Here is a 14,542-nt window from a genome sequence, read left to right on the forward strand (position 1 = left end):
ATGGTGTAGCTCAGAAAAACATAGCTCTTGAAGAGCATCCATTGTTACAATTTAATGTTCTATTTTTCCTTTAATGAGTGGTAAATTGATAAATATATCAATAAAGGTAACGCTCATTTTGTATTTAGACTGAGTGGTTAGAACTAATATTGTATGAGAAGCTTTATTTCCGAAATTGGTTCATAACCAAAAGTCTTTCAATTATACATATATGGCACCGAGAATGAATTTTTCAATAGAAAGAAATATTCTCGAGTACGTTTTTACACGAACATTTTTTTATTAAGTTCATTTAAAATAATAATTTTGTGATATAAATAAAGTCAATTTATGTACACATTGTATAGACACAAGCATAGACGTAATACATTTTTTTTCATATACGCTATGTAATTATTTGTTTTACTTATAATTTTATAATTTGAATTATCCCGTGTGTGACACAGGCTCTAAAATTAGTTATGTATATATAAACTAGTTTCGGAATATTTAAAATAAAAATAATAAAAAAATGAGTACTAAGATTTGAACCCACAACCACCTCACATTCATTAATACTCAATTTACCGTCACACCAGCATAGCATCTTGTTTATTCTTATAGTTGGAAAATTACAATTATACAAACCAGATTTGGAATATTTAAAAAAAAATGAAATCCGTGACTACCACATGACAGCCCCTAATTAGACCAATGCTTACTGATGTAGCAATTAGTTTTGCTATTATAAATAGTATAATACAATATATTTTATATTTAATATAGTAAATATTGGTATATATTTAATTATGATAAACATAAGTGAATAATATATATTATACCACTTATATGTGCCCAATTATATTTATAAACATAAACTTTCATTTAAAAGTTTTCATAACATTTTTCTCATCAAGATAAAAAAGAAAAGTAATAAAACCAAACTGTGTGTTATGTCTCCAGTTAATTGTTTTCTGCACCATCAGCTTAACATATGATAAGATTTGGTCCTTTACACATCTCAACTTGAGGAACCCTGAAAACAAATATCACATGAATATGATCAAAATTCACAAAATCATATGAATACATGTATAATGTGTGTGTGTTTTGTGAGTATACCTTTGTTTAACTCCAATGATTCCAGTGCCGGTCTGCATTGGTACGCCCATAATAATACGTTCACTAACACCTTCAATCCTGTCTACCCGACCGTTCACCGAACCATTAAAAAGAAGATCCGACGTTTTCTCAAACGAAGCCAACATCAACACGCTGTCTTTCATTTTCTGAACCCCAAATCGAGTCATCCCCAAAACTTCACCCTTATACGTCATGACATCGGCTAAAAGCATCATATGTCTAATATCTATACTCATTCCATGACTTTCCATTGTGTATTGAATCTCTCTAATAATCGACCTTCTTGCAGCTTCGATCCCAAGTGTGCTGTACACTTCTATAATATGATTGCTCGTCGTTTCATGACCATTAATTCCTTCCATGCCCATAACCGCTTGCAGGCCCGTTCTAAATATAACACGAATTTCCATAATATTAAAATACAGTTAAATAAACAACTATCAATATAATACTTACCCTTCTACAAGCAAGTTAAACTTGTTCCGATCCTTCTTTTTGTTTATCACGGCCCGTTCGATGGTACTAATTCCCAGCCATTAAAAAAAATATGTTATTACAAAACTATTGTAGTAGGTAAAATGGGTTAGTTGACCAAAATAATATCTTACCTTCACAACAATTGTTGCAAGCTTATTTCTGAGGGAATTAAGATCAAAGTAATGTTCATTCTTATTAGATGGAGGATTAATTTCAAGTTTTGTATCATCCAAAACCTTAATATTCTGCACACAAAACAAATCATTTCAGTAATTAATGTATAAAAATCATAATAATATATAAACAGATCTTTACTTGTTCTTTCAGTTTGATTCGAGGAGTCTTTAGAATTGATTCCTTCACAGTATATGCATCTATAGAGAGTTGTAAAGCTTGAATTGTTGACTTTTCAAGAGTAATATCAACAGAAGCAGATCTTAATTCCAGCACAAACTCTATGCTCTTTGCAACCTAATATTAAATCCAAGTCAACATTTCGAAATATATTAGTTACAACATTTAATATGATTGGCACACGTGCTAACCAGTCAGGTTGGGTAACGGGTCAAAACGGGCCGGGATGGAGTTGGGCTGACTAGCTGGCACACAAACACACTTTTTGTCCATTTTTTAAAAAGATCAATGTGTTAAATATTATTAGAAAACAATATCAATTTAATGCTTTGAAACAATTTGAAAAGTTTGCATCCATTAAAATAGACTTAGGTCAAACCATTCATAAGTATGTGGTCAAAAATCAAAATTGGCCTTTTACACGCATACGGTCAAAATTGCGACATCTACGAGCAATGCAATAAAAGTTCAAATTGGAATCAAGGTTGTAAATGAGCCAGTCGTTTATATATTTAATTTAACTTATTGGATATATATTATTACATAATAATATAATTAATTATGATAAAGATAACTAAATAATAAAAATGATATCATATATACAAATTAGTTAATAAATAATAAACGAGTCTAGCCGAACTCGAGCTCGAGCTCTCATTAGACCCCTTATATTTGGAAAAGAACCATACATTTTATAAAAGTTGAAGAAAATAAACAATATCTAACCTGACCCAAAAGGGTTCTCTCCATTTGGCCTTTGATCAGCTTAGCAAACGATACGTTATCGTTAGATCTAAGCTTTGCAGTAATAACAGGTGTGCTGATTTTCTTGGCTGCATCTATTATTTCCCTGATGCGAGGAACGCCAAGAGTGATATCTGTAAGAGTTAAGTAGCACACAACCCTGTGCAATTATATGATTAAATAAAACATGATAATTATATGAAAGGATACTCATGCTTGCAACTCCAGCAAAATGGAAGGTTTTTAATGTCATTTGAGTTCCCGGTTCTCCAATACTTTGAGCACCAATTGCACCAATATTTGCCCCCGCGTCAATCTTTTTATGATGGTAACGAGAAATACACGTATCTAAGAATACCTGCAGCTGCTGAGAAGTGATGCCAGATATGCTTTGAGCAACATTTTCTATAATGCCAAACTGTTCATCATCTAGTTGTCGATCGCGCGGTTGAAGGGCTCGTTTGGTGATTTCTAATGTTGCTTCATATTTTTCAATAAACTGTCTTAATTTGTTCCTGAAGTGCTCGGAGCAACCCCCTTCGGTAGTCATATCATGCATTGAAAGACGTTCGTTAACGACCTCACGAATCTTCGAAGAAGATATTCCTTTATGCTTCTCAGCAGGGCATGTAGCCTGTCATAAAAATTACAACTTTAGACCAACTGTTTGCATCAGAAGTCAAGAACGTAACAAGAATGGTCCTAAAATGAATTGAGATTAACTTTTTTGTTAAGTGCATGTGAAATGACCAAAATATCCTTAGCCTGTGTAACAAATAGAGCCGCTAAAAAAGTAAAAATAAAAACGAAATTAGTGTCAAACCTTGACTTTCATCAGTAACCGGTCAAAATTGAGAGGAAATCCAGCCTTTCCTTCCATCTGAGACGGTTCCCGCCCATCAGCACCGTATGTAAACTGAACAATGCACGCACTAGAATCCCGTACTGTGTTGTCATAGTAAACAGCTAAGTCTTCCATTCCCTTTATTAGTCTCCGGGACATATAACCCGTAGTAGCTGTTTTAACCTGTCATCATATGAATACAAAAACTTTCAAAATCATATGACTTCTGACTAATAACTATTTGTTTAAAGATTAGAAGCTTACTGCTGTATCCACAAGCCCTTCTCTTCCTCCCATTGTGTGGAAGAAGAACTCGGTAGCCCTCAAACCGCTATAAAAAGAATTTCCTACAAACCCTTTTGCCTGCATTGAAAAATATATAAACAATTTATCTAAATTACAGTTAAATGCATGGCACTTAAGGACTATAAGAGCAGAAACATACAGCAGGAGTTTTTGAGTTTCTGGGAAAGTGCGGAAGACTTCGCTCCATAAATCCATTCGGAGCACGTTGACCTCCAACTGATTGTTGACCAACACATGCAACATTTGACTAATATTGATGGGAGATCCTTTAGAACCACACTGAGACATAATTAAGGGGCTGTTCCTCCAATGTAGTGTTTCCATGCAAACCTATAAAAATTTAAAAACTTTCATCACTTATGATTTATTAAAATTAAATTAACAAATGACGTTTTACCTTTCCAGTTTCATCCCTGATTCTATTCAGGACACCTGTTATCTCGGCTTCAAGGGTCTGAGCAGCATTACAACCAGGCTGCAACTTAAGCTTTCCTTCATTAAAATCAAGTATAAAATTATCACATTTTTTATTGCCTTCAGATATGATTTTATTCGTTTTGTCATTCAAATTATCGCCAGGTTGAACATCATTGATTCCAATCGAGAATCCATGATTTCCTATCCACCGTGCACTGCATAAAAAAAATCACCATTTAGTGTAATAATACACTTACATAATAATACTTAGCACATTAGTTATATAGTCACATGGTGCTAAAAGTGTACCTTAATTTTGCTAATCGGTTCATACATGCAGCAGCAGCATGCGGACTGTAATCCCTAAGAAGAACCGAGTAGATTCCATCCTTGTTTCCATTCCCTGTATATAAAACAAAATAAAAACAAAAAAGGAAAACGGGTCAAATGGGTCAAAGCACCAGTTTTTACCCGCTAAATTATTGGAAAACAGAAAACAGACCTAAAGTAGCCTTTCCAAGCTGGCCACTTAAAAGCTCACTATTGTGAATATAAACATATCCATCATTCGGGCACATTGTCTCATACGGCTTTGTGTAACTCTTTTCAGTAACAGTCAGAATCAAATAAACTTTCATATCTGCATACGGTCGCAGCAATACACTAAATAACTGTTTACCAGTCCAAAGCTCTATTGGCTACAAGTCAAACAGTAAAAATGTAAAATAAACTTATATTAAACACCATAAACGCATATATACACATAAACATATATAAGTATAATTTCTGCTATCTTGCCTTAATTATAGCCGGAGTAGGCAAATCAATCATTTCCATTGCATCACCCATATAACAACACATAAGTGAAAACGAAGCACGATCATAAAACGTGTCTTTTCTTGTTATAAGAAATGAAGATGTCAAAAAATCTTGAGTGGATGCAACCAATATCTCCCCATTTTTCGGTGTGCATAAATTGTTTTGTACCTGCATAATTAAAAACAATTATTTAAGTGGCAATAACAATATTAATAACAAGTGATTAGTAAAGATGATTAAGTACCCCCATTAGCATTAACGCCTCCGCCCGGGCCTCTTCGGTTTGTGGAACATGTATATTCATCTCATCACCATCAAAATCAGCATTGTAAGGATTACAAACAGATTCATTGAATCTTAATGTCCTCCAAGGCATAATTCTTGCCTGCATACATCAAATAATAGTATCATACTAACATCATCAAATAGTAATAATAAAATTACAGCTTTTATTTATAAAAGTTGAATCAAACTCACCCTGTGACACATGATTGACATACGATGCAAACTCGGTTGTCTATTAAACAGAACAAGATCGCCATCGATTAAGTGTCGCTCAACAAAGTCACCAAATTTTAACTCGTCAGCCAACCGCTTTCTAGCTCTAATAATCAATGACCTATAAAAGTAAACTTTAATCAATCATGTCACAACTTTAGTTGGCTTTTACCTAAACAACGCACTAATCAGAACTCAAAGCACTTACAGGATAGTGCCATCTGGCTTTCTGATATGCCTCGCACCTGGGTATTTATTGGTACCATTACACACCGCCTGCCTCAGTCTCTCTATATTGTGATGTGTAACCCGCTCAGGATATGTCAAAACCCGATCCATCAATATAGGAATACCCACCTGGACCAATAAAATCATCATAAGAAATTAAGACACATAAAAGTATTCATGATCACACGTGGCATGCTTATAATATGCGTCGCGTGACATCATGCTTATCACATCATTCAGGACATATGACATCATGCGGGCCAGTTGGCGATATAAGTGGTCACATCAGTCATTTCTATTCAGCCTGAATTGACCCGTTTGGGTGAAATTTGCATACCTCTGTAATCTTTAGATTTGGGTCGGGAGAAATAACAGTCCGGCCCGTATACTCGACCCGCTTCCCAGATAAATTCCCACGAATACGTCCTTGTTTTCCTTTTATACGTTGAATAAGACCCGCCATTGGTTTCGGATTAATCTCTCTCAAATAGTTCAGAAATGCTGGTGGTAAACGAACATCACTGTTTATATATAGTGCAACTGTGTATTGCAGATAATCCCAACTAGTCTACAAAATCACATAACACACAGTTATAAAAATATGACATTTTTGCCCTTATAGAACAAAAACCAGAACTGAAACAAACATACCAAAAGTTTGCATCTATCACTTGCTTGTAATAACCCTTCACGAAGTGCAGCATTCAGTTGTACAATCTCACTCAATCTTAGTGTGATGTGATTCTCGTTGCTGCAAGAAAACATTATAAGTTTGTGGGCCCCATCTATATCTATACTTGTACAATAAAAGGGTAACTTTTTTGCCGCGTGCCACTCTCCGGTGCATTTTCATCCTTTTAACCCGTATAGTATGAATTATATCATTTTTATAAGAAACATTTCAGATTTATGACTCAGATCGTTTTAACATCGAACCCGTGTAATATATTGGTCTATATATTAATATTAGCATTAAAACATTATAAGAAAACTGTAACTGAAGTCAACCTTGTTCTGGTCCCATCGATTCTGACCGAAGGGTGAACAGGCATTGGTGGAACGGGTATGACTGATATTATGAGCTTCTCGGTTCTATCATCAAGATAAAGCAACTCGCAATCCTGCACACAAAGATAAAATCAAATTTGAATTGCTACACAAAGTCAAACACTAAAATGAAGTCAAAGTCAACTATACCTCATCTAACATCTTCTTAAAAAGTTTAAGAGCTTGATCAGGGTTTAACAAAACTGAAAAATTGCCAGGTGTCTTCATCTCCCTTGTGTTATAAATATTATCTTGAATCTTGCTACGATCATGTACGACTCCAACTGTTCCAACGGCTTTTTTAACTATACCTGTAATTTTATACCTAATAAATAATATTGTTTTTAGTTTATGTGAACAAAATAAGTACAAAGGGTAAGTTTTGAACCATTAATATAACCACATCTTGAGCATGTAACCGCCTTCTTACTACTTTCCATTGCAGTGCACCTTTTAACTACATTCTCAAGAAGTTTAATCTTCAGCAAATGGTTTGCAGGTCTCATCTTTTTTAAATAGTTAACTCGTTCTTCCTCATGCAACAATATGCGGGAACAAAACTGAAAAAGAAAAGAAAATGAGCATTACGACTGTAAAGACTACAACTTCGAGCTAGTTGTAAGGGCTAAAAACATTTACAAACGTGCCAAGTCAACCGCACATTAGATTTCCACGTCATAACCACTTTTTAACTTATTTTGCAAAATCAAATTATTTTTTGTGCCAAATAAAATTATTTATAAAATGTATCTAACTTATTGTGATAAACAAATACTTTGTTGGTAAAATAAATATACACGCCCAACATAAATTCAGTGAAAACATAAAATACCTTGCATATGCACTTCAAAATGCTCACAATGTGAGATATGCATCCAACATTGTAAACTGGCAGCGCGAGTTTCAAGTAACCAAAGTGACCAGGGCAATTTGCGAAGTCGCCGTGACACGTCTCACACGTGCCAAACTTGTTTGCAGGACCCTGAAATACCAGAAGCCATGCCTTTCAAAACTTTATGACAAAAAAAAAACAAATTTAAAAAGAAAGAGAAATTAGTTAATGCATTAAACCAAACAAGACAGATAAGATGCAGCATAAGTTTTGGGGCAAGCATATCAGCCCTAACTCGGGTACACTTAAATTCGGGTCATGTTCTTTTCGTGTTTCATGCCGACTCATTTTTTTAATGATTTGCGAGTATAAGTAAAAACCGGTGACTTGATTACAATTTGAACAACCAATGACTTCAGCTCAAATAAACCTTTTTTGTAACAAATCATTTAATAACTATTTTTGTTTCTTGTCTCTCGATCCCAATGAGCATACTTGTAGTTTGTGTATATATTTAGGTATAAAGGAACATAAAAAGAAATGTAACTAACAGGTAGTTGGGACTAACAAATAAAATTAAATAACCCTTCTAAGATCTATTTGGAATTTTTTGAGGGAAAATCACCAGTATAGCCATTTTGACCAACTTTATTAATAGATTAACCTGACTTTAGTTTTTAGAAAAAATAGCCATCGGCCAATCCTGGCGCTAACGATATGATACCAGATAATGAAGCACCAGCACAAGGTTCTCCGATCCCGATGTGGGGCAAGAACATTTTTTTATTTTTCAAAACCAGCACATGATTTCCTTAACTCGGGACTGACTTGGCACAACTCGCAAGAACATTTTTTTTTTCATTTTATATTTTCCATATTGACACCAATCAGGCGCAGAATCCAAGAAGTCCACGTGTCAAGGCATTATTGGCTTAACTTTTTGGTAAATTTAAAAGTTTCATGAACATATATTTAATTTGTTTGGTCCATGTCACTTTCACTCTTTTTTTTTTTCTTTTTTTGCGATTTTCCCATTTTTCAAACCCTTCCACTTTAGTCATGTAAAGGGATTATTTATTAAATAAATATAGACCGTGTTCATATCGACTTGTTTATGAACATTAGTTTACCAAGTGCGAATCCAACATGCCATTTGCAACTGTGCCTCCATTATCTTCTCTCCCGTAACACTGCGAACGATAAACTTCGACTTCTGCCAAGTTGAGCATCTCCGCCAGATAACATTCCTAGTTTAATGGCCTCACTATCATCAAAACAAAAATTGACCAATTTCAGTATGAATATTATTAGCAGCTGAACGAAATAATAATAATAATAATAATAATAATAATAATAAACGCTTACATTCTAGCCGGGTCAGCATGTTCGACGTAAGGTTGTTTCGTATACATAATCGCTGTGTCTTGTCCCGTGTTACTGTTCATCGTGGATGATTTTGCTGATCGAATAATAAAAAAAATTTATTAGGGTTTAAGGTTTAAAAGAATTTGATTTGAAGATATACACTCAATTTAACACGGATTCTTCTTGAATTAATTACCTTATAAATATATTTGAATATACCTAATAAATGGAGACATTTAGGCCCAGGCCAATATTAACGGGCTTTTGATTAATCAATTGTATTCTTGTCTAATGTAATGCAAGGCATAGAGGTGAAAAAAAATAACCCGGAATCAGACCCAAAAAAGAACTTGAAGCGGACCCGTGTAATACCCTAGTCAAATTCCACATCGGTCGTGGATATAAGAGATCATTGGTTCATAAATAACTGTCCCGCCTCTTAAACCACCAACAAGTTCTGAACTTAATGCTAGTGAACAAGAGCAGAGCTCCACAGTTAAGCGTGCTCAGGTGGGAGTAGTAGCAGGATAGATGACATCCTAGGAAGTCTTCATATGAACAACCAAAAACAAAGTCGTGAGCTCTTCGTGGTCAAAGCGAACAATATTGGCGGTGCGAGGGGCCGGATGTTACAACCCGATTTGTACCCAGTAATACCCGAAAACCGGAACCAAAAAATATTAAAATTACCTCAATAAAGTGTTGCCCTTAAAAACTCAATCTGTAATCGAAAAATACCTTAAAAAGGCAGAAAATAGGGTTTTTACAATACCTAGAAATAGGGTATTAAAACATCCAATTTTAAAATACCCGGTTCTATACCCGACCCGAATGGTTTTTATTGGCAATACCTGGACCCGAACCTGACCGGGTATGGCCAATACCCGATTTTTCAATACCCTGTTATACCCAAAGCCGATTCCATATCCAGAACCGGGTATTAGAAAAACCCGATTTATGCAACTCTAGTATTATTTTTTATTACAATACTTTAAATTGTACTCTTTTCATTGAATAATTTTTTAAATTTAACCAGGTTATGTTATTATCAATAAATTTTTAATAGGGTTATCATCCGACTACTTAACTTTAATAATTCCTTTTTTCTTAAAATTTCTTTATTTAGCTAATTTATGATACTTTTAATAAGGTTATCATACAATCCTTAAACTGTAATAAGTATTTTTATTTAACTGATTTTCGCTTAAGTTATAAGTATTTTTATATAAATGATTTAGTGATTTATGCTTAAGTTATGAGTTTTGGTAAAGTTATTTTTAACAAGTAGTTTTCTTTTATTTTTTATGCGTTTAGTTATTTTTTTTAATTATCTTTTCATTTATCATATTAAAAAGTTATGAGGTTGATTTAATCACTGATGAATTTGAGTGTTAGCATATTATGAAAGTTGTGAGCTTAATTACTACTATATATAAACTATAACTTTGGTGTCGCAAGTGTCTTATTGGGCCACTTGGCGGCACCGTATTAGTCCGTGAATTTGGTGGATTTTTTTTAGTTAAGTTACCATAACGAACGTAAAGGAAACCAGTCAAATGCATTTTATTTTGTTTTAGTTCCGGTATCATAACGAAGTTGACGGAAACCGACCAAATTCGAGTAGACTCAACGCATGTGACAGACAACGCTCGTGTTTTACCAACGCATAAGTTTATCGTCCGATCCCCCCCCCCCCCCATTGGCCATTGGTCCACCTTCATATTTATATTTTTTAGCTCTAGTACAGTAACAAATGTAATCAAAACCGACCGAATTTGTGTCGAATTACTGGCACAATGACTGAGACCAACAATACTTGTATTTTACACCGCCCATATTTGCCGACCAAATAAACATTGTTTTAAATATTTTGTTTTTTTATATATTAATCTTTTTATATGTTAATTTGACGAATAAATATTATGGCTTTAACGCTCAAACTTTACCAACGATTTCTATACCCTAACGAACGTAACCAATACTAGTCGAATTCGCATCGACATCGTCGTAACGCTAGAGTTTTGTCAGCTGTCCCAACGCAACACGCCGGGTAGAAGAACTCATTATATAAATAAATGAAAGTGGTGTGGTATCACGTGACTTTTTCACGCAATTGCCATCCAGTGACAGATTCACTTATATGTCAGTGGGGTGTCACCCACTCAACTTTTGAATTACTATGTTATAAAATCATATTCAAATTCAAGATACACCATTCAATTTATTTCACAAGATCCCCTAAGTGTCTTCATTCTTTTCTTCCAAAGCCCATTACATTATCCAAAGTTTATTTCAATGTCAACAAAAGGTAGTTTCGTTCATCACTCGGGCTTAACTCAAATTTTGCAATCCAATGTTTGAACTAACGACATGCGTTTCATGTCTATATTTATAATGCATTTTTAGTGTTTAATTGTCAAACTCATTGACTAGTCGTGTTTATTCAACACACATCATTTATTTTTATATTAAGTGCTATGGAAAGGTTTATGAAATAGAAAAACCAATCTTTCTGAACTAGTTTTATCAATTTAGATAATCTTCTTTGGTGGTCATGACCTTCAATAATTAATTACCATACTTATTAAATAAAGCGGGGTTAAGACGTCGTTTTTAGTACCTAAACCATAAATAGTGATGAAAAGCACCAGGACTTTTAATAATTTTTACCCCCACTTATTAAAATTTCTGGATCCGCCAATGTTGCCATCCCTAAAAGCCGTTCAAATAAATCAAAATTTGATGTTCTTTAATTTTCGTGTATATTTTCTCTTACATTTTACTTATCAAAAATGCTATTATCATAACATAATTAGCTAAAACATAATTTCTAATTTTAAATTAGAAAAAGTTAACCGAAGAAGGAGGCTTTAAGAATATTAGTTTTTGAAGAAAGGAATGAGTGATGAGAAGAACCACCTTCACATCATTCTATATATTTGCATCTTTATTTCGATTCTCCTTATATTTCAAGCTTAAAATACATCTATTCCATTTTTTTCCCAAAACTAGAAAAAGAAATACGATGAAGTGCTACTTCAAAGGTTCGATCATTGTGTTCTTGATTGTTGTTAGTCACGTTATGTTTCAAAAACATTTGGCAATGGCATCAAGGGTCACTCTTCCTCTTCATCCGCACGAGAAGGTAAATATCGAATTCTTGATTATTATGTTATTTAAACTACGAATTATCATATAAATTCTAACTTTCTAACCAATTGAAAATTTTTATCACCATGTCATAGAGAAATTGCACCTATGCGATTACAGTCGAGACAACTTGTACTAAGGGTGCAGACACTTCCAACCATGTGAGCATAAGGTTCGGGGACTCAAACTCAAATGACATCTTGGTGCATCGCCTCAACTCAAAGCATGTAAAAAGGCTTGATCCATTAGAGCCACAAGTCCTTGATGATGTACCAATGAAACCGTTACAAGCGTGCACAATAGACCAGTTTGAATGCACAAACAAGTGTGTGGAACTACCTGTATGCTACTTATACCTGAAGTTAACGGGTGATGACGATTGGCGCCCTGGTTTTGCACAAATCCGTGTATTAGAGAGCCCGCATCTCAGTTCAAATTACTTTTATTTTTATCGATATCTGCCAAGAAACGTTTGGCATGGTGTTGATGTTTGTGACAGTAAGGGCACCCCTTTTGGGCTAAAATATAGAAGGAAAGTGTTTAACTAATAGCCTTAGATATTTTAACCAAAACTTAAAAAAAATTATTGCCAGTGTGTAAATTAGGATAGAAAACAATGTTCTACTACGTGCCAGCAGATATACAATATGTTAATTGCACCTTATGATATGCTAATGCTAATAATGCTATGCCTTTGATGTCGGCTTGAAATATTGGGCTTAATCTACAACTTCAAATTATCCTATCCTTGAAATATCGGGCTTGAAATATTGGGCTTAATAAGCTTGTATGGTATTGTGTACTATTGATCAACTATTTATAATGAGAATTATTAGGGGAATTCTAGAGTCACGACTAAGAGAAGAACTTCGCTCATAGGTCAAATTTTGAATTTAGGAAAAGTATTTTGAAGTCCACCTGTCCATGAAAGGATAAAATAAATAAATGGACTAGAAGGCTTGTCGGGATAACATTGTAAATGATATGGTTATCACACGCAACATATAGAACCGATGCATGCCTAAGATATGATGGTGATTCAATATGTCTGATACAATGATAATCGATAGGATATTAAGATGCCTAACAATCATCCTTTTAGGTGACAATGCACGCCAAAAAATATGGTACTACCAACAACAAACTAACTATGAACAAACCAAGTAACAATATTTGGTCAGGAGGAGGGACCACATGCCACGTCACCACCTTAAGCGTTTTTATCATCTTTGTATGTGTATAATGTTAACCTGGATATCACGAACACACCGATACGCACTTTTTGAACTTGACTAGTTCGACTCTTTTTATTAATTGAATAAAGAGATTACAATACTAATGAAAAGAAACAAAACCCTATTTATACTAAAAAATAAACTTGCCCAGCAAGACATAGGCATACGACTCCTGCTCAAATACAAACTGAACTAATTCAAAACTTAAACGAAAGTTATCTAATTACCCAGATTTTTCAATTCAGCCCTTGACCTTTATATCTTTTATGATCTCCACCAAAACCACCCCTTGAGACCAAACCGTACCACCCTTCGAGTCTATACCTTAGTCGGCTTCATAGTCGGTGTTGGATATATTTTCACACTCCCTCTCAACACCTACCTTTCCCATATTCAAATTGCACTGAAATTGCACCAACTTCTGTTTAGACAAACCTTTGGTTAACACATCCGCAACTTGTAACTTTGTGTCAACGTACTTGAGTTCTATCTCCCCGTTCAAAACTTTTTCCCGAATAAAATGGTAATGTACTTTAATATGTTTAGTTTGTGCATGGAACGTGGGATTTTCGGCTAACTTAATTGCTGAAATATTATCACACATTAGCTTAACCTTGTACTCAACTTTCTGGTTCATGTCGCCCAACAATCGCTTCAACCAAACAAGTTCTTGAGCTGCAACTGCAGCAGCTCGATACTCGGCTTCGGTGGTCGATAGAGACACGGTCGGTTGTCTCTTACTACACCATGATACCGGGCTATCACCGATAAAGAACACGTACCGGTAGTCGATCGCCTTCCGTTTGGATCGCCCGCGTAGTCGGCATCACAGAAACCTTTGAGCTCGATTCTTGCCTCCCTCTTAAACTCAATTCCAAAATCAAATGTATTCTTTACATACCGCAAAACACGTCTTGCTGCATACATATGCGGCTTTCTCGGTTCTTGCATAAAACGACTTAATACTCCTACCGAGAATGCAAGATCGGGCCTCGTTAAAGTTAGGTAAATCAAACTCCCTACAAGTCGGCGATATTCGGTTGCATTTTCCAACTTGGCTCCTTCATCAACATATAGTTTCATGTTGGTATCTGTTGGTGTACA

At 34.6% G+C, this 14,542-nt stretch overlaps 1 protein-coding gene and 1 pseudogene across 1 annotated transcript; one reads left to right on the plus strand and one right to left on the minus strand.

Annotated features, from left to right (window-relative positions):
• Positions 1-966: 966 nt before the first annotated feature.
• Positions 967-9,133, minus strand: LOC143566847 (DNA-directed RNA polymerase III subunit 1-like; annotated as a pseudogene).
• Positions 9,134-12,078: 2,945 nt separating this feature from the next.
• Positions 12,079-12,751, plus strand: LOC143566848 (embryo-specific protein ATS3A-like). The gene is made up of 2 exons (XM_077053429.1): positions 12,079-12,198; positions 12,299-12,751. The coding sequence occupies exons 1-2, from the start codon at positions 12,079-12,081 to the stop codon at positions 12,749-12,751; spliced, it is 573 nt and encodes a 190-aa protein (XP_076909544.1).
• The last annotated feature ends 1,791 nt before the right edge of the window (positions 12,752-14,542 follow it).

Source organism: Bidens hawaiensis, unplaced genomic scaffold (genome assembly GCF_021521415.1).
Source record: "Bidens hawaiensis isolate Kalapana, Puna unplaced genomic scaffold, B.hawaiensis_p1.1 tig00023055_1, whole genome shotgun sequence".
Lineage (NCBI taxonomy): Eukaryota > Viridiplantae > Streptophyta > Magnoliopsida > Asterales > Asteraceae > Bidens > Bidens hawaiensis.